The sequence below is a fragment of the Leptonychotes weddellii genome, chromosome X (assembly GCF_054177405.1).
Source record: "Leptonychotes weddellii isolate Sample4059 chromosome X, ASM5417740v2, whole genome shotgun sequence".
Lineage (NCBI taxonomy): Eukaryota > Metazoa > Chordata > Mammalia > Carnivora > Phocidae > Leptonychotes > Leptonychotes weddellii.
The window spans coordinates 1-20,156 of record NC_138385.1 but is presented as its reverse complement, the minus strand read 5'-3'; the positions used below and the strand labels follow the sequence as shown (position 1 = coordinate 20,156).

At 38.4% G+C, this 20,156-nt stretch overlaps 1 protein-coding gene across 1 annotated transcript in view; it reads left to right on the top strand.

Moving 5' to 3' along the window:
- Window positions 1-9,744, top strand: part of VAMP7 (vesicle associated membrane protein 7) — a 60,109-nt gene extending 50,365 nt beyond the window's left edge. Inside the window, exons 6-8 of the mRNA XM_006736905.3 lie at window positions 2,862-2,929; window positions 5,488-5,580; window positions 9,361-9,744. Of these exons, the coding sequence (XP_006736968.1) occupies window positions 2,862-2,929; window positions 5,488-5,580; window positions 9,361-9,429 (230 nt within the window). The 3' untranslated portion in view covers window positions 9,430-9,744. The remainder of the gene's footprint in view (window positions 1-2,861; window positions 2,930-5,487; window positions 5,581-9,360) is intronic.
- Window positions 9,745-20,156: the final 10,412 nt, after the last annotated feature.

Here is a 20,156-nt window from a genome sequence, read left to right as displayed (position 1 = left end):
TGAGCCCCGCATCGGGCTCCCTGCTCAGTGGGGAGTCTGCTTCTCCCTCTCTCTCTGCCCCTCCTCCCCACTTATGCTCTCTGTCTCTCTCAAAATCTTTTTTTCTTTTTTTTAAAAAGATTTTATTTATTTATTTGACAGAGACACAGCGAGAGAGGGAACACAAGCATGGGGAGTGGGAGAGGGAGAAGCAGACTCCTTGCGGAGCAGGGAGCCCAGTGTGGGGCTCGATCCCAGACGGACCCTGGGATCATGACCTGAGCCGAAGGCAGACGCTTAACGACTGAGCCACCAGGCGCCCCCTAAAATCTTCTTTTCACAAAAATCAGAAATAGACCCATAAGTACAGAGAACAAATGTTTGCCAGATGGGAAGGTGGTGGGGGATGGACAAAATGGGTGAAGGAGAGGGGGAGATACAGGCTTTCAGTTATGAAAATTAATACGTTACAAGGGTGAAAGGTAGAGATAGTCAATGATAGCATTATATGGTGACAGATGGTAGCTACATTTGTGGTAGGCATAGCGTAACATAGAGAAGTTGAATCACTGTGTGGTATACCCGAAACTAATGTAACATTGTGTGTCAACTATACTCAAATCTTAAAAATTCTAATTATTCAATCTATTTGTTGTAATTGTTCACATTTCCTATTTCTTCTTGAGTCTGTTTTGGTGGTTTATGTCTTTCTAGGAATTTACCCATTTCATCTAAGTTATCTAATGCATTGACATACTCTCGTTAATAGTATTCTCTTAGGACCCTTTCATTTCTGTGAAGTTGATAGTGATTATTTCAGTAATTTGAATTGTCTGTCTTTTTTTCTTGGTCAGTTTATGCAAGGTTTTGTCAATTTTGTTGATCTTTCCCAAAACCTATTTCTGGTTTCATTTATTTTTCTCTGGTGTTTTCTGTTCTGTATTTAATTTTTTCTGCTCTGATTTTTATTTCCTTCTTTCTGTTAGCTTTGGATTTAATATGTTCTTTTTCCAATTCATTAAGGTAGAAAGTTATTAGTATGAAATCTTTTTTTTTCTTAGCGTGCTCAGGCTACTATAAAAAATTACTGTAGACTGGATAGTTTAACAGAAATTCATTTTCTAACAATTCTGGAGGCTTGAAGTCCAAGATCAAGGTGCCTGCCTAGCTAGATTCTGGTGAGAACTCTCTTCCCAGATTGCAGAAGGCCCCTCTCACTATGTCCTCGCATGGTAGAAAGTAAGACAAAGTAAGCTCTCTGGTGTCTCTTCTTACTAGTACACTAATTTCACCATAAGCCATCATGGCGTCATCTAAACCTAATGATACCTTAAAGTCTCCCATCTCCAAGTACCATCACGTTAGCGGTTAGGGCTTCAATATATGAATTTCAGAGGGATACAATTCAGTCTGTAACATCTTTCTTCTCTTTAATGTAGGTGTTTACTGCTATAAATTTCCTTCTATGCACTGCTTTTGCTTTATCCCATAAGTTTTCGTTCTGCTACTGATTTCCAGTATCATTCCATTGCTAAGTTCAATAGCTGAGCCCCCCACCACCACCCAAAGTAAGTTTCTAACAACTCTGCTCTTTTTCCTGTATATTGATTACTGTTTCCTGGTTTTTTGGCCATATCTCATAATTTTTTGTTGAAAACTAGATGTTTTAGGTAATGTATTCTAGCAACTCTGGGTACTGATTCCCATCCTCCGGGGTTTGTTGTTTGGTTATTTGCTTAGTGACTGGGCTGGACTTTTTCTTTGAACTTTAGTTTTCCCACAGTGTGCAGTCTCTAATGTCATTTGTCAGAGGAATAGCCTTGAGCATGTGTAGTCACACTGGAGTGACACAACTCTGAGTGTCTCTTTTCCTAATCTCCCTGTCAAGCTTCTAGTGCTTGTTTGCCTCTGTTGGTGTCACACCCAGATGTTAGCCTCCACTAACTGTATTTTTTGGTAACAGTTCCCCCAGACATAAATTGATGCAGTGTAATCTAATAGAGCTTCTAATAGAACTTCTGCCCTATGTGTAGGGTTAGGTGAAGGAAAGGAACCTTAGACCTATCGGGCATGCCTTGTGGGAATAGAGCTTCTGCATCATGGAGCTAGGGGTAGGATGGGATGGGAGGAGAAATGTTAATGACTTTCCCCTGCTGGGGAGAAAGCATAGCTTTTGACTGAGACCTGGAGGGAAAGAGCCTCCAGGCTTCAGTTGCCTGGAGTAGAGTTTCTGTCTCAGCTGAGGGATGGAGCAGGTCATGGCTTAAATGCCATAGACTCACTGTTCTTACAAGAATTAGATAATTTTCTTATATATGTTTCTCCATTTGCTGTATGCCCTTAGGATATTCATAGTTTTCAGAGACTTTAAATGGTGATGGCTTTTGTTTTCATAATTTTTCAAGTTAGTTGTTTTGTTGGAGAGAGGGTCTGTAGAACTCGTCATACTATAATTCTGTAAGTGTCCAACTCACTCATTTTGAGGGCTCCATTTTTTAAAACTCTCAGATCATACCCTTAATTTAGGCTTTGCAAACTATAATCCTTGGATCAAATCTGCATAAAGTTTCATTGGAATACCGTGATGCCCATTTATTTACATATTGTCTATGTTTAACAGAGTTGAGTAATTACGACAGAGACCATTTGGCCCAGGAAGCCTAAAATATTCAGTATCTGGCCTTTTACAGAAAAAAAATGCCAACCCCTACTTTAGTTGATTAGCTTTACTAAAGTCTTTTATTACTTAAAGATAAAAGTGCTTCCGTAGTAAATATGAGTTGTCAAGAATACCAACTATAATTAAAATCAGATTTGGCTTAAAGATAAAAATAGCAGATTTGTAATATAAACATATTTTCTGGTTTTTCCAACATTTTCAGATCTGGTAGCTCAGCGAGGAGAAAGATTGGAATTATTGATAGATAAAACAGAAAATCTTGTGGATTCGGTAAGTATGGGATATGGTAATATTTTTCAGCATCTAAATAAAGTAGAGAAACTGGTTGATGGCTAACATAATAGGGAGACATGTTAAATTTAATAATTTACAGGGTTTTTTCCTTTCTAACTCCATGATGTGATTATGTTGTGATGATAAGGGTAACAGTGCGGCATAGAATAAAAGCCACAACCCATTAGAAACCATTAATGAAATTTTGGTTTGGAAAACATACTCAATATACATAAACAATTTTTTAAAGCTGTAGATTAATGCCTTTATAGTCTGCATATACCATTTGTTTCTGTACCAAAGTTTTGTGATATATGAAACAAATGTGCAGGCCAGTTGTGATCCAGTATGAATCCTGAAAACTGGACAATTCAGTCACTTTCTTGCTTACCATGATAGCTTGAGCCTTCATTGTATCAAGCAAGAGTCAAATTGGGAAGGGCCAATGAGCCTTAAAAGAGTCAGTATGTCCCTGTGACCTACTTACGCTACAGTTGTGTGTGTCTTTGCATTTTCCATCTGGATAGTGGATGGGGGTTTTCAGGAAAGATGATAGATATATAGTGAATAGATGTGAATAGATGGAGGGCAGAGATCAGTGAAATTCTAGGTCTACACAATTTCAAATTTAAATGCGGAGTAGTTTACACCTTGAAATGGTTTAGTGAGTGATCATGTTTATTCCTACCAGCAGCTAGATTGTAGTGGTTAGGAGCACAAGCTCTACAGTCAGGCTGCCTGGGATTGATTCCCCTCTCTGCCACTTAGTAGTTGTGCAACCTTAGACAAGTTACTTAACCTCTCTGTGCCTCAGGAATCATTGTCTGTAAAATGGAGCTATATGTCATTAAATCAGATAATGCACGCAAAGTGCCTAACACGGTGTCTTGTGCATAGTAAGAGCTATTTCAGTGTTTATTGTTATTGTTAGTTTTATAGGGACATGTATTAACAGTAGTTTTTAGGAGGATAATAGTTTTAAGTCAAAGCACATGGTAACTGGAGGAAGGGTGGTACCATACAGCAAGTCAAAATACCAGGTTTTTATAGTGGCTCACTTTGTAACCCATTGCTATGGGGCAAAGAAGTATCTGATCCCAGATCTGCAGATCAAATTCTTAATCGAAGATTACTCTGTTTAGCTCGAATGGTCTTGTATTTAGCCTGTAATTTCCAAGTAAGTCTTTAATTTTGTTGACTATGTGACCCAGAATAACAAAAGGTACTAATTAATTAACAGATGTCTCTCTTTGTGGAGGCATAACATATGTAGAATAAAGTGCAGCAAGTGTACCATTTAGTTATTTTTTACACGTATGTCTATATGCATGTAACCGCCACTTAGGTCAAGAAAAAAAAAACATTTCGAGTACTGCAGAAAGCTGCCTCATGCTCCTTCCTGTTAATAATCCCCAACAGAGGTAACCATTTTATGACTTACATTACCCTAGATGATATTTTGTTTGTTCTTAAAGGTATAGAAATGGATTCATCTGTTATATACTAGCTTCTCTCTGGCCTCTTTCACTATTATATCTATGAGATTCATTCATATTGTTCAATATGGTAATAGTTTATTTTATTGTTTTGTACTATTCAGTTGTATAAGTCTGCCTACTACAATTTGTTTATCCATGCTCCCCTGTTGGGAATCCATTCTAATTCCAGATTCTGTAGAATTATCTGTTGATCTATTGATCTGGTCATTTTTTTCAGTCTTTTTTTTCTTCTGTGTTTCATTTAGGATAGCTTCTGTTAGTTTTATTTTGTGGTTTGTAATCTGCTGTTATTCCCACCTCATATATTTTTCATCTCTACAAGCTTGATTTGGTTCTTTTTTATATCTTCCACATGTCTCCTTTACATGTGCGTATTTTCCTCTGCCTTCTTGAATATATGAAGTATATGTACAATTGAACTGTTTATTCCACTTTTGGTGAACTTGGGCATACAGCTCTGTTGGATATATACCTAGGAGTGGAATTGCTGGGCTGTTAGGGAATTTTGTTGTTTGATTGCTTTAAACTCTTTGCGTCTGGTGGGAATGGTTCAGTAGATATTGAGAAGTCAGTGTTGCAAAAGAAAATGAATAACTGAAGGAGCAAAGTTCCTCATACAAGTAAATACATATCTTCTTATGGAAATTGAACAGATTTTTATGGCTCAAAAATCCCAGGATTATATTGGGTAGAACAGGCAAATGTGTTTGCAACCAACTGGCTTAGAGGGAGCCTTTCTTCCTGGAAGCGTAAAGAGGAAAAGGCTTTCACACCAGCAGGAAGAGCCATTTGTGATTCTTGACACCACATGCATTACTTCGGTGGACAAGAAAAAGGGGAGAAGCTTTTCCAGTGGGCTCGTACTGCTTACCATACACCTGACCAAGTCCTGCTTCTGAGAACTAGTGATTATGAATGGCTAGTCTCGACCTGTGAAGACAGTAATGAATTCATGATTCAACATGATTAATGAAAGTAAAAGTTTTACAGGTATTACTATAAATCGGTTATGTAGTCAGTGCCAGGGATCAAATAAATCTTTTTTTTTTTTCCTAGTCTGTCACCTTCAAAACAACCAGCAGAAATCTTGCACGAGCCATGTGTATGAAGAATCTCAAACTCACTATCATCATCATCATCGTATCAGTTGTAAGTTTTTGTTATTTTAGTGTGTTATTTTATTTTTCAATCTTTAAGAAACTGGATGCTGGAATTCTTTCTCAATGATTAGCTGTCCTGTGAAATCACTCCAAAATATTGTACTTAAACTCCATCTTCCTAAATGTTTATATGTAAGGAATCAGGCAAGGCATTCCAAATATTCCTGGATATTTAATGTTTCTGTCATCCCATTTGAAATGGGATTCTTTTAAAATTACATTTTGTAATTCCATATTTTCTAATTATATTTCTATTTTCTAGCTGATTGCATGCTCTGTTTCTTTATTTCTGTTTTTTTTCTAACTGATCTGTTTTTGTGTCTGGCAACTTTGTATAACTCTTATTAGTTGTAATAGTTTGTCAGTTTATTCTTCTGTATTCTGATTTTTCTGTCAGGAGTCAGCAAACGTTCTGTAAAGTGCCAGATAATAGATATTTTATGCTTTTCAGGCTGCATGTAGTCTCTGTCACATATCCTTTTTTTTTAAACCTTTAAAAATATAAGAACCATTCTTAGCTCACAAGCCATGGGCTGTCATTTGCCTACTCATGCTATAGGTAAATTATGTTACCGTCTGTTAATAATTTCAGTGTTATCAAATTTATATACACACGTTCTATATAATTCTACATAACTATATATAGGTATGTATATGTATATATAATTTGCAGTTACTAGCAATGTTGAATAATTATGGTGCCAGTGGGCATCTTTATTTAGTTCCTGGTTTTAAGTGGAATGCTTCCAATATTTCATTTATAAGAGTGATATGTAGGGGCGCCTAGGTGGCTTAGTCAGTTAAGCATCTGCCTTTGGCTCAGGTCATTTGGAGCCTCCCTCACGTAGGGCTCTCTTCTCCCTCTACCCTGCTCCCCCACTCGTGTTCTCTCTCAAATAAATAAAATCTTTTTTAAAAGGAGTGATATGTATTACGAATTCTTGTTAGATTTTTATCATCAAAGTTAACTTTATTTTTGTTTCTAGATTGCCTGAAGTTTTGGTCATGAATAGGCATTTAATTTTGGGAAATAATATTTCTCTTCCCAATGAGTTGACAATATGACTATCTGCATTTAATAGTAATATATAGAATTACAGTAATAAATGTACTTATAACTATCCTTTCATTTCTGGGATAAATACTAAGTGTCCATTATGTAATATTCTTTTAATGCATCATGAGTTCAATTTCCTAATGTCTATTTAGTAGTTCTCTTGTTTATAAATGTAAATGAGTCTATATGCTGTTCTCCTTTTGTAACTCCTATGTAAACAGATATTGGACCTCTTTGAACTATCCTGGATGTCTGATAGCCTTTTTAATATGCATTACATTTGAGAGAATTATTTAGCTCACTCTTGCCTGCAAGCTAATTTTCTTTTCAGCTCAGTTCATCTTATGTATTCATTTTTCAGAGATATGCTTTAAATTTCTAAGAACTCTTATTATTCTTAATGTAACCTTTTTTTTCGTGGAGTTCTCCTTGTTAACAGATGTACCCTCTCTTTGAATTTCTCTGGATATATGTTAAGGATACATCACAGGGAATTAGCTTATGTGATGGTGGGAGTTGGCTTGGCAAGTTCAAAATCCTTAGGGCAGGCTGTCAGGAAGGGCAGTCTGGACTGCTGGGGCAAGAGCAAAGGCATAATTCAGAGACATAATTTCTTCTTCATCAAGGAAACTTCAGCTCTGCCCTTAAGGACTTCTAACTGAATCAGGCTACTTTGGATTATATAAGATAATCTGCTTTACTTGAAGGCAACTGATTTATGGGCTTTAATCACATCTACAAAATACAGTAACACCTAGGTTAGTGTTTAATTGGGTAACTCTGTACTATAGCTAGCCAAGCTGACACAAATAAAACTGATCTGAGAGAAATATAGTTATGTTTATCTATAATGGGTTTATTATTTTTGTTTTTAAATGAATTATATAGGTATTTTTAAAGCTTTATTTCTAATATGGTAAGTGTTGATAATTATAATCCCCCTATGTAAGAGCTATTTGGAGTCTTCAGTGATTTTTGAGAGTGTGAATAGGTCCTGAACCAAAAGTTTGAGAGCTGCTGCTCTAAGGAGGGTGGGAGGGAGATGCTTTACTTTGGGGGTAGTTTATGGCTGGGTGAAGCAGCCTTTCTCCCTATCCTCTTGCCATTTGCAGAAGCCCAAAGTTAACTGTGTGTGGATACCTCTGACTCAGCTCCACTTTTCCTTGACCCCTGTTGAAAGACCTCCACCTTAGATAGCTGCATTTACCTGAGAAGAGCAGCCATCAATATGTTGATGTTATACTAGAAATTGTGCCAGAGCCTGGAATGTCACATTGCTCAGGATACTCAGGTGGCACATTCTAGGCTCCTCAGCTTAGCTTCTTCCTTCTACTTGGGTCTGCAAATTTACAGTGATTTATGAAGCTGGATTATTGTTAAATTCAGATTGTATTTATTGATTACTTACTACATACATAGCACTGCTCTTAATGCAGTATCAGTCTCTCCCAAAAGCTGTTGTTGCCTAATATATTGTACTTCAGCTTTAAAAATCCTTGTATTTCAGTTGTGGTAAATAGTCAACTTCATGTCATACCGGAATATCTGTGTACGTGTGTGTGTGTGTGTGTTTGTATGTGTACCTGTGAGTAGTTTATTCGTTAAGAACCAGAATTTGCTGTAAACCACCCCCTCCCTCACATTTGTAGAGAAGTAAGGCAAAAGCACTCTGCTGACTTTTGGGAGCAAGCATGGAATTCATAAATGTGTATTTTTTCTTAGCATTGAGTAATGAAATCAGCCCATTAAAGATATCAAAAAAGTTGTAATTTAAAGCAAGACAAATGATGAAATCAATGCAGTGATCCTAATGTTTAAAATAAATCTGTTTTTTGGAATTTAGTAATGTGAACAAGCATATACTATTAAAAATATACTTCAGGGGCTGCTGGGTGGCTCAGTCGGTTAAGCGTATTTTAGGTCATGATCCCAGGGTCCTGGGATCGAGCCCCACATTGGGCTCCCTGCTCTGCGGGGAGCCTGCTTCTCCCTTGGGCTCTGCCCCGCCCCCTGATTGTGTTCTCTCTCTTTCTCTCCCTCAAATAAATAAAATCTTTAAATATAGATTATATATGTATATATATGTATATATAAACACTTCAAAAATCCAATACAATTAAAAAGTTAATCCATCTATAATAGGACCAGCATTTTTACTGTGTTACTTGTATCATCAGCTTTCTTTGGATTTGGTTATTGTAATTATCATGTCATTATTCACCAAAAGGTTCATAGCAACATTCTTGCTCATAGGTGATATGGAGCAGAGTCTCTACTCAGACTTTTAAATATTTCTAATCATCCTAATAATGAAAAGTGACACGTGTGTAAAACCTAAACATATGCTTCATAATAAAATTATACATCAGGAGAATTAAGATAATTTGTGATTTTGATAATTAATGATGTCTCAATAAGAATTGTTCATATAGCTTGATTCTGCCTGGTTTCCAGTGAAGAGAAACAACCCCACTGCTTTCTCTCCCAATGAAGAACGTATACTAGAATTCCAATGTGTGAGAGTTGTATCAGAAAGGATCCCTTTAATTCCACTTCTGCCTTTGAAAATACTTGATTGGTGTATTATATTATTACAGAACTACTACTGTAATGGAATCAGTATCTGTTCATAGGTTTTTACTATGCTTTATGTATTATTTATGAGCCTATGATAGACTCAAGAAAATAAAATTGCCTTCCTTCTCCCTCTAGGTGTTCATCTATATCATCGTGTCACCTCTCTGTGGTGGATTTACATGGCCAAGCTGTGTGAAGAAATAAAAAAAAAAGTTGTCATTAACCAAGGATATGAGACAACAAGGAGTTAAAAGCAATCCATGTGATTCAAGCCTTTTAATACTGACAGATGGTGTCTGCCAGTCTCTTCAACCCTCTTCTATTTCCTTTTTTTTTTAATCTTGTTGTACGCTTCCAGATTTATCTTTGTCCAGTTTATTCCAGTGCATTTCAGATTTAACCATTTATTGCAGCAGTAGCCTTAAAAAGGCTTTTGTTTCTTTAGTTTGTTAATTAGAGTCATCTATTTAGAGAAACGTTTTTGTTTGTAATTGCACATAGCTGTCACCAAGGTAGAAACCACAAGTCTTATGAGCTGTCTACTAAGACTTTGGATGAACTTTGTATTTGCACACAAAAGTATTCCAGAGACAGCATTGCTAACATCTCGTCTTAATATCTTTTGCTATTGAAGAGTTTTAGGTGCTTGAAAACAATTTAAATGGAGAATCGTTATTTGGGGAATTGTAATTAATTTGTTGGTGCTGCTTGTTTCTAGGAGCCCATGCAGGTAAAGTTTTAAACATTTTCTGTCAGTCATATGGGGAACATTTTGCTAGCCCACTAGAAATACACAGAATTAACTTTGTCCTTCTAGTATTCACTTCCAGGAAGAAAGGTTTGACCTTTCACAAACCTTGCAGAGCATGATATCCTCTCTTTCCCCATTGCAGTTGATTTGAAAAGATGATGGTTTAAATATTGAAGGTTGTGGTTTTTTATATACTTCTTTCTTTTTGGTGGATATTTAGAGCAATTGTATAGTTATAGAATGGGTAGTGGAGAAGGTGGAGAGGCAAATTCTTCTGGCTCCCCAGAGAAAAATAAGAGAACCACGGTGGATGTACTAGTGTTTTAGGTATATAAGGGAGAGATAGTATGGGGAATTTTTTCCAGTCTGGGAAAAGCCCAAACTGAATATAGTGAACAGTCAACTCTAGGGTTTGGGTTTGAGTTCTGTTGAATAATAGTTTTAGTATCTTTTATGGATTAATAAATTCTGTAATCTAGTTTTGAAGAATTTTTTTGTGAAACTTGAGAATAGACAGTATGATATATATATATATATATAGAAATAATACCAGACAGTTTACCATCCATTTAACTGCAGTGTGGGAAAACTGGAGCGTCATCATTCTGCTTTGGCTACACTGGCATCTGTTACCTATTACGTACTTGTGGTGTGTATCTGAAAGGACATTTGCTGCCCTAAATCATTTATTTATCAATAAATGCCAGTAAATGGAAATTATATTACATTTGACTATTTTCCAAATGAACAAAGTAGTCTATAAAACTTAGCCACCTGTGTAATCTTATTCATGTGCCTTGAATATATATCTGTCTCATAATCTGGCTCATGCTATCTGTTCTTCCATCTAAACGTTCCGATTCATGCTACCAGATTCATTTATTTGACATATACTTTAGGCCCACTAGAACTCTTCTTGGTGATCACACATGGCGCAAATGTTTCTTGGTCTTCTTTATCAACACTAATGTCTTTTAATTATATCAGCATTTTCTATTGGAAAACACATTTGTTCCAGGAAAACATTTGGCATTCCTGAATAATAATTTCCAAATGTCTTTAATCCAAAGAAAAAGACTTAAAGCTTATTTCCCTTTCTTATACACACCTGAATAAAAATGATGTGCATGTTTTAGGGATAAATTACTTAACTGTTCATTGGTCTATTTATGTATAAGAATGCTTTTTAAAGCACATACCTTGTTTTAAATGACGCACAAACTGAAGGCATTAATAAAATTTAAGAGTAATGTAATGAGCTTTAGAATTTCCTCCTGGAATCTAATTTCTTCTGATGACATTTTGCCATAGTTTACTTACACTAAGAATACATTAAGAAGTGTGACCTGGGGAGGAATTAAGATGGAGGAGGAGAGAGACCTTATACTTGCCTCCTCCCTTGAACACAGCTAGATAAATATCACATCATTCTGAATACCCAAGAAATCAATCTGAGAACTGAGAGAATAGACTGCACAAATAGCGGGAGAGAAAAGGCCACACCATGGGCGGTAGAAGGTGTGGAGACATGATTTGGGGGACAAAAGAATTTCAGGTCCTGTGAAGGAGAGAGAGTCCTGATCAGGGAGAGTAGAGGGAAGAGAGAGAGAGCAGTACACAGAGCATTGCAGAAGACACACACTTCCCCAAAACCATTGATGGAAAGCAAGAGGGGCTGATTATTGCAAGTTTTTATAAGCAGCAGAGCTCAAAGTGTGAAGTTTTAGAAGTCTGTGCCATCGCTGGGGTCATGCCTGGCAGGCTTAGCAGTGCTCCTGTGGGGAAGGAGGGCAGAGGCTTGAGTGGATATCGTAGCCCGAGGATCCCCTGGGTCACACCAGGAGAGACCATTCCTCTTCTTGGAAGTGCATTTGGGAGAGGTGGCATGGCCTATCTGGGGACAAAAGAGCTGGTGGGCACCATTGAGCTGCTCCGTTCATTAGCATAGGAGTAGAGGCACATGCTGAGGGCAGCTAACCTGGACACCAGCTTTTTGCTGTATTTTGCCATAAACTCCAAACCCCTGTGCATTTGTGTGACTGCCGTGGGACAACCTGCACAGCCACAGCATGGTGAGAATCTCACCCAGAGGATGAGCATGGGTCTGTGAAACCCAGCTGGTGAACCTGAGACAAAACAGGAACACTGTGCTGTCAAGTGGGCAGACACTTTGGATGCAGGGTGAAGGCAGGGATCTGAGAGTAGGCTGATGCCATGTTTACCCCCACCCATCAGCACAGAAGGACTTCAGTGAGCAACACAGTACTCACAGTGGAGGCTTGAGCCACTTACACCAAGCCCTGTCCCTCCTCCCCCACACACTCCACAGGTGCTTTTTTACTAGGGCAAGTGTGCCTGAGAGAGCAGCAGTGGGCCCCTCCCCCAGAAGACCAGCACAACCCTCCTTCCACACCATATGCACCAAGTCTACTGACCATAGAGTGTTACAAAACTTCAGCTCTAGGGGAAATAAGATCTAGCCTCTTAACAAGCAGACCAAAACACACCTAATTAAAACTTGCTATACAACGGACAAGGTGCAAACACCTCCCACTGCAGCCAAGGAGAAATTCTGCAGAGAACTGACCTGACCGAAAGAGCAGCTAAAACACAACAGCAGAGTGCACACAGCATAAAGCAGAAACCTTTCCTGAAGCACCAGGCCTTGAACTGTATATGACCTCTTCTTAATATAGCCATGACTTTCAGGAGCAGGAAACATAATAGGCTTTCCTAACACACGAAAGAAGAGACCCAGACAAGATGCCAAGATAGAGGAATTCTTCCCAAAAGAAAGAACAAGAAGAGGTACAGCCAGGGATCTAGTCAAAACAGTTATAAGTAATATGCCTGAACCAGAATTTAAAACAACAATTATATGGATACTAGCTGGACTTGAGAAAAGCATAGAAGACAGTTATCATAGAGTTAAAAGACCTGAAAACTCATCAGGCCGAAATAAAAAATGCTATGACCAAGATGCAACACTGACGGATGTAATGACCACAAAGATGGAAGTATCAGAGGAATATGAATAAGTAATAGATAAAATTACGGAAAATAATGAGGTTGACAAGAGAAGGGAAAGAAAAATACTGGATTACAAATGTAGACTTAGGGAACTCAGTGAGTCAATAAAGCATAATATTTGTGTTACAGGAGTCCCAGAAGAAGAGAGGGGAAAAGGGGGCAGAAGGTTTATTTGAGCAAATTATAGCAAAAAAAACTTGCCTAAGTTGTGGAAGGAAGTAGACATCCAAATCCAGGAGGAACAAAGAAGTCCCATCAAAATTGACAAAAGCAGGCCAACACCAAGACCTATCATAGTCAAATTAGCAAAATACAGAGGTAAGGAAAGAATCCTGAAAGCAGCAAGGGAAAGCTACAGGGGAAGACAAATAAGGTAACAGGAGATCTCTCCACAGAAACTTGACAGGCCAGAAGGGAGTGGCATGGATATATTCAACGTGCAGAATGGGAAAAATATGCAGCCAAGAATACTTTATTCACAAGGCTGTCATTCAGAATAGAAGGAGAACTAGTCTCCCAGACAAACAAAAACTAAAAGAGTTCATGAGCACTAAACAAGCTTCCAAGGAATACTAAAGGGGGACTCTTTGGGAAAGAAAGATCAAAAGCAGCAAAGACTGGATGCCTGACTAGTTTTTAGGTCTTTTATCTCTGTGGTCTTTTCTCAAGTCCAGCTAGTATCCATATAATTGTTGTTTTAAATTCTGGTTCAGGCGTATTACTTACACCTCTTTTGAATAGATCCCTGCCTGTAATCTCTTGTTTTTCTTTTGGGAAGAATTCCTCCATCTTGGCATCTTGTCTGGATCTCTTCTTTTGTGTGTTAGGAAAGCCCATTATGTTTCTTGCTCCTGAAAGTCATGGTAGTCAATAAAACTAAAAGGCAGCCTACATAATGAGAGGAGATATTTGCAAATGACATATCTGATAAAGAGTATCCCAAATCTATAAAAAACTTACCAAACTCAACACCTAAAAACAAATAATCCAGTTAAGAAATGGACAGAAGACATAAACATTTTTTCCAAAGAAGACATCTAGATGGGTAGATGAGGAACAGAGAAAAATCTTTGGAAACAATGACTTTATAGATAATAAAATGGCACTAAATTCGTATCTATCAATAACCACTGGGGCGCCTGGGTGGCTAAGTCATTAAGTGTCTGCCTTTGGCTCAGGTCATGATTCCGGGGTCCTTGGATCGAGCCCCACATTGGGCTCCCTGCTCGGTGAGAAGCCTGCTTCTTCCTCTCCCACTTCTCCTGCTTGTGTTCCATGTTTCGCTGTGTCTCTCTCTGTCAAATAAATAATCTTAAAAAAATAATCCCTCTGAAAGTAAATGGACTAAATGCTCCAATGAAAAGACATAGGATATCAAAATGGGTTAAAAAAAAGGCCCATCTATATGCTGCCTTTCAAGAGACTCATTTTACACCTAAAGACACCTGTAGATTAAAAGTGAGGGGATGGAGAAATGCTAATGGACATCAAAAGAAAGCTAGCCATACTTATATCAGACAAATTAGATTTTAAACCAAAGACCATAACAAGAGATGAAGAAGGGCACTATATCATAATAAAGGGGACTGACTGTCCAACAAAGAAGATACAATTGTAAATATTTATGCTCCCAACTTGGAGCACCCAAATATGTAAGTCAATAACAAACATGAAGAAACTCATTGAGAACAATACAGTAATAGTAGGGGATTCTAACACCCCCCTTTCAGCAATGGACAGATCATCTAAGGAGAAAATCAAGAAAGAAACAATGACTTTGAATTACACACTGGATCAGATGGACTTAATAGATATGTTCAGAACCTTTCATTGTAAAGCAGCAGAATACATGTGCATTCTTTTCGAGTGCACATGGAATGTTCTCCAGAATAGATAACATAGTGAGTGACAAATCAGGCCTGAACAAGATTGAGATCATACCATACATATTTTCAGACCACAACACTATGAAACTTGAAGTCAACCACAAGAAAAAATTTGGAAATACCAGAAATACTGGTTTATTGAAAGAAGTAATAAAATTGATAAACCCCTAGGCTTACCAAAAAGAAAAGAGAAAGATCCCAAATAGATAAAATCATGAGTGAAAGAGGAGAGATCACAACCAAGACCGCAGAAAATCAAACAATTATGAAAAACTATTTGCCAACAGATTGGGCATTCTGGAAGAAATGGATAAATTCCTACAAACATATAAACTACCAAAACTGAAATAGGAAGAAATAGAAAACTTGAATAGACCTATAACCAGCAAATAAATTGAATCTGTAATAAAAAATCTCCCAACAAAGAAAAGTCCAGGGCCAGATGGCTTCCCAGGGGAATTCTACCAGACATTTAAAGAGTTAATACCAATTATCAAACTGTTTCAAAAAATAGAAATGGGAGGGAAACTTCTAAACTCATTCTACAGGCCAGCATTACCTTGATTCCAAAACCAAAGACCCCACTAAAAAGGAGAATTACGGGAAATATCCCTGATGAACATGGATGCCAAAATTCTCAACAAGACACTAGCAACTTGAATCCAACAGTACATTAAAAGTATTATTCACCATGATCAAGTAGACTTTATTCCTGGGTTGCAGGGGTGGTTCAATATTGAGAAAGTAATGTGATATACCACATTAGTAAAAGAAAGGATAAGAACCATATGATCCTCTCAATAGATGCAGAAAAAGCATCTGGCAAAGCACAGCACCCATTCTTGATAAAAACTGTCAGCAAAGTAGGGATAGAGGGAACCTACCTCAACATAATAAAGATCATGTACAAAAGATCCATGGGTGATATCATCCTCAATGGAGAAAAACCGAGAGCTTTTCTCTATGGTCAGGAACAAGACAGAGATGTCCACTGTCAGCATTGTTATTTAACATAGTACTGAAAGTCCTAGCCTCAGCAATCAGACAACCATAAGAAAAGGTGTCCAAATCAGCAAGGAAGAAGTCAGACATTCACTATTTGCAGAAGTCATGATACTCTATATAGAAAACCAGAAAGACTCCTCCAAAAAAATTGCTAGAACTGATACATGAATTCAGTAAAGTCACAGGATACAAAAAGCAACATACAGAAATCTGTTGCATTTCTATCCATCGATAATGAAGGAGCAGAAAGAGAAATTAAGAAAGCAATCCCATTTACAGTCACACCAAAACCAATCAGATACCTAAGAATAAACCTAACCGAAGAGGTGGAAGAACTGTACCCTGAAAATTAGTTTCCAGTAGAAAAAAAAAAAAACTTATAAAACACTGATGAAAGAAATTGAAGATGAAGGATAGCAATGGAAAGACATTCTATGCTCATGGATTGGAAGAACAGACATTGTTAAAATTTCCATACTATCCAAAGCAATCTACACATGTAATGCAATCCCTATCAAAATACCACCAACATTTCTCACAGAGCTAGAACAAACCATCCTAAGATTTGTATGGAACTACAAAAGACCCCGAATAGCCAAGCAATCTTGAAAAACAAAAGCAAAGGTGGAGGCATCACGATTTTGGACTTCAAGCTATATTACAAAACTGTAGTCATCAAGACAGTATGGTATTCACACAAAATAGACACCTAGATCAATGGAACAGAATAGAACACCCAGAAATGGACCCACAACTCTATTGTCAACTAATCTTCGACAAAGCAGAAAAGAATATCCAATGGAAAAAAAGACAGTCTCTCCAACAAATGGTGTTGGGAAAAGTGGACAAAAAAATGCAGAAGAATGAAACTGGACATATTGAAGCTCAATAATGAAATTGAGACTCAAAGAAATGACCAATGCAGTCAGTTTTTATACTTTTTGGACAAAAGGAAAGTAAACTTGTGAGGAATTCACAGCACAAAAAATGTAACCTTGGGAGTTGCAATTTGTAAGGAATTCTAAACAGAATTTAGGCTGGGGTAGTTAATAAGTAAAAAAGTAAGAATGGTTGTTCAAATAGGCTTCTTGGCTCTAAATTTCCCATCACAGATGATAAGGAGGTCTCTTCACCTCCTCGTACAGGGAGATCTTCACATGGGATATTTATTTCCTGCTTCCAGGGGGACTTGTAGGGGGGAGTCTGAGTGTCTTTCTTGCATAGGCTGTCTCTTAAGTAACTGTTATTCAAAATGATCAATGTGCCACTTTGGCCTGCTCTTGGCCCCTACACCATCCTGTGATACTCCCACATCCTAAATAATTTAAGTAGATTATGATTACTGTTTGGGATGTCAAAATGTTTGGATTTTGACAGATGTATAGTGGCAGGTGTAAATCATTAAAATATCATGGAATATTTGAAATCCCCCATCCTTTGATCCTGTTATCATGTCTATTGTTTTGTCTTTTCCAGAATGTCCTATAAATGGTGTCCTACAGTGTGTAACTTTTTCAGACTGGATTCTTTCACTTACCAAAATACATGTAAGATTCATCCATGTCATTGTATGGGGTGATGGTTCACTGCTTTTGATTGCTGAATAGATAAACAGGAGAAAAACAGAAGTTTAATAACATGCATAGGTTCTGTTTACATGGAAGATACCCAGGAAAACAGAGTAACTCCCTGAAATGGCTCAGCCATCTCCCTAAATGCCATCTTCAATGAAATACACAAACATTTTGGGCGGTGGGAAGCCCAGTTAAGGGACATTATCAGGCCAAGCACAGCAAAGGAGGGTATGGTTGTTACACAGATTCAAGTCTGTGCCTTCTCCTTTGATAAGACTGTTTTGAGATTTAGTCATTCTTCTGTTCCTGTTACAGAGAGGGAGACAGTCTTACAAACGGAGCTTTCCTTTATAAGTGTACATTTCAGTCACCAAATGGCAACCTCTGCTCAGTTTTCAGAGATTCTTCTGTATCTGCTGTTACTTAAAAATAATCAGCCGCAAATAATCCTTGCACCAAAGAGGCATATTTGGGGTGGCATATTCTGCTTCTTTCACATGAATGCACTCCAGTTTGCTTATGGATTCATCTACTGAAGTACAACCTGATTTCTGTCAGATTTTAAGCACTAGATACAGAGCTGCTGTGTGTAAGCTTGCAAGTTTTTGTTTGGAAATAGCTTTTCAAAACAGTTGTCTAAATACCAGAAACATGATTGTTGGTTCCTAAAGGTGAGACTTATTTAACTTTGGAAAAAACTGCCAAACTGTCTTCTGAAGTGGCAGTTGGTACATTCCCCCAGTGTGAAGTACAGTTGCTGTCATGTGTCATCTTCCAGCAATTGTTATTCTTGTTTTTTTGTAGTTTAGCATTTCTAATAGGTGTGCAGTGCTATCTCACTGTTGTTTAAATTTGTAATTTACTAATGATAATGGACGTTGAGCATATGTTGTGTGCTTTTTATTATGTGTATATCTTCTTTGTCCTGGCATCTATTCAGATATTTACCCATTATCGATTAGGTTATTTGCTTTTTGTTGAGTTCTGAGAGTTTTTTGTATATTTTCAAAGAAATACTTTATGAGATATGTGCTTTGCAAATATTTTCTCCCAGTGTGTGGCTTGTCTTTTAGTTTTCTGAGCAAGGTCTTTCACAGAGTAAAAGTTTTAATTTTAGGAAGTTCATGTTAGCAATTTTTTTCTTTTTGTGGATTGGCTTTTGGTGTTGTCCATTAAAACTCCTCACCAAACCCAAGGCTATGTAGATTTTCCTTTATGTATTTTTTTTTTGGATATTTTGATAGTTTTGCATTTTAAATTTATCTACAAGTTTGAATGAATTTTGGTATAAGTTGTAAAGTTTATATGTGCATTTAATTTAATTACATATAGTTTCCAAATAATTGTTCCTATTTTTGGAGATGTTAGGGGATATTGGGCTCGATTTCAGTTTTAATTTCCAAAATTTAATGGATTCAGCTGGACCAGGGGAGGGGACAGGTGCCTCCACTGAACGGAGTGCACCACATATTGCACTGCCTCCAGCGCCTGTAGGGGGCGCCCTAGCCCAGCTCCCCGACCCGTGTGGGGCATGCGTGTCCCTTCTGACAGGAGCCGGAGCTCCTCAGGACCCTCTGTGGGGGCTTCTGGAGGACGTGGGTTCGCATCCTCAATGACTGGAGCCCAGCGTCCTTAGGACTCGCTGTGGAGGCCTGGGGAGGACGTGGGGCCGCGTTCACGCTGACAGGACCCGCTGGGGAGGACTCCGGGCTCATCCACGCGGACAGGAGTCCGGACTCCTCAGGACCCGCTGCGTGAGGAGAAGGTGAGGAGAAGCCACCTGAGCGGGGACTGCTGAGGGCACCCGTGCTCACAGGACCCTGCGGAGGAAGGGCGCGCTGTGCAGACGGTGGGGTTTCTGTGGCTTTGTGTGCGGTGACGTGGGGTCCCGGTGGGCGCTGTGCCGGGGGCTGTCGGGTCTCCCCTTTCTGGGCTCTGAACCGCTCCAGGGGTCCCGGGTCTGTGTTTATGCACCACACGGATTCGGTTCCTCAGGCTGTCTGCAGTCAGGGAGCGGTTGCCTGTTGTGGTGCTCATGCTCCCGCCACCTCAGCCCTGCAGGGTCCTTCCCGCGTCTCCACCCGCTTCAGGATTGTCCATTCGTTGTCTGGAAGTTCGGTAGCGACGGCGCGGACTCTGTAGACAGCTTTGGGGAGAGTAGATATTTTCACAGTGTGGGTTCTTCCTTGAGCACAGAGTGTCTTTCCGTGTCCGTGTGTCTCCGTTGATGGCTGTCATCAGTGTCTCACGTGGGGTGTGAGAGAACAGGTCTGTCAGCTCCTTGGATAAATGTACTACTAGGTATTTTGTTCTTTGTGATGCAGTTGTCAATGAGCCTGTTTTCCGAATTTCTCTTTGTGATGGTTCCTTAGTAGTGTATGGAAATGCAATTGATTTCTGTATATTGCTTCTGTTCCTTTAAAATTTATTGAATTTACTAGTTCTGTTAACCTTAAATTAAAACTGCCAGTTATTTTACCAGCAGAATGGGTTTATTTGGGAATAGTAGAGACTTGCAATCTGGGACAAGCAAGCTATGGCCACATCACAGGCAAGTGCAAGAAAGGAGAGGAACATTATTTCTTGGAGAAGGTGGGGGAAGTTGGGAGGGTTGTTTTGAAGGAAACTGAAGTGGAGAAAAGCAAGGGTTTAGGTGATGGAGGGTTGGGGTTAGGGGTTAGGGTT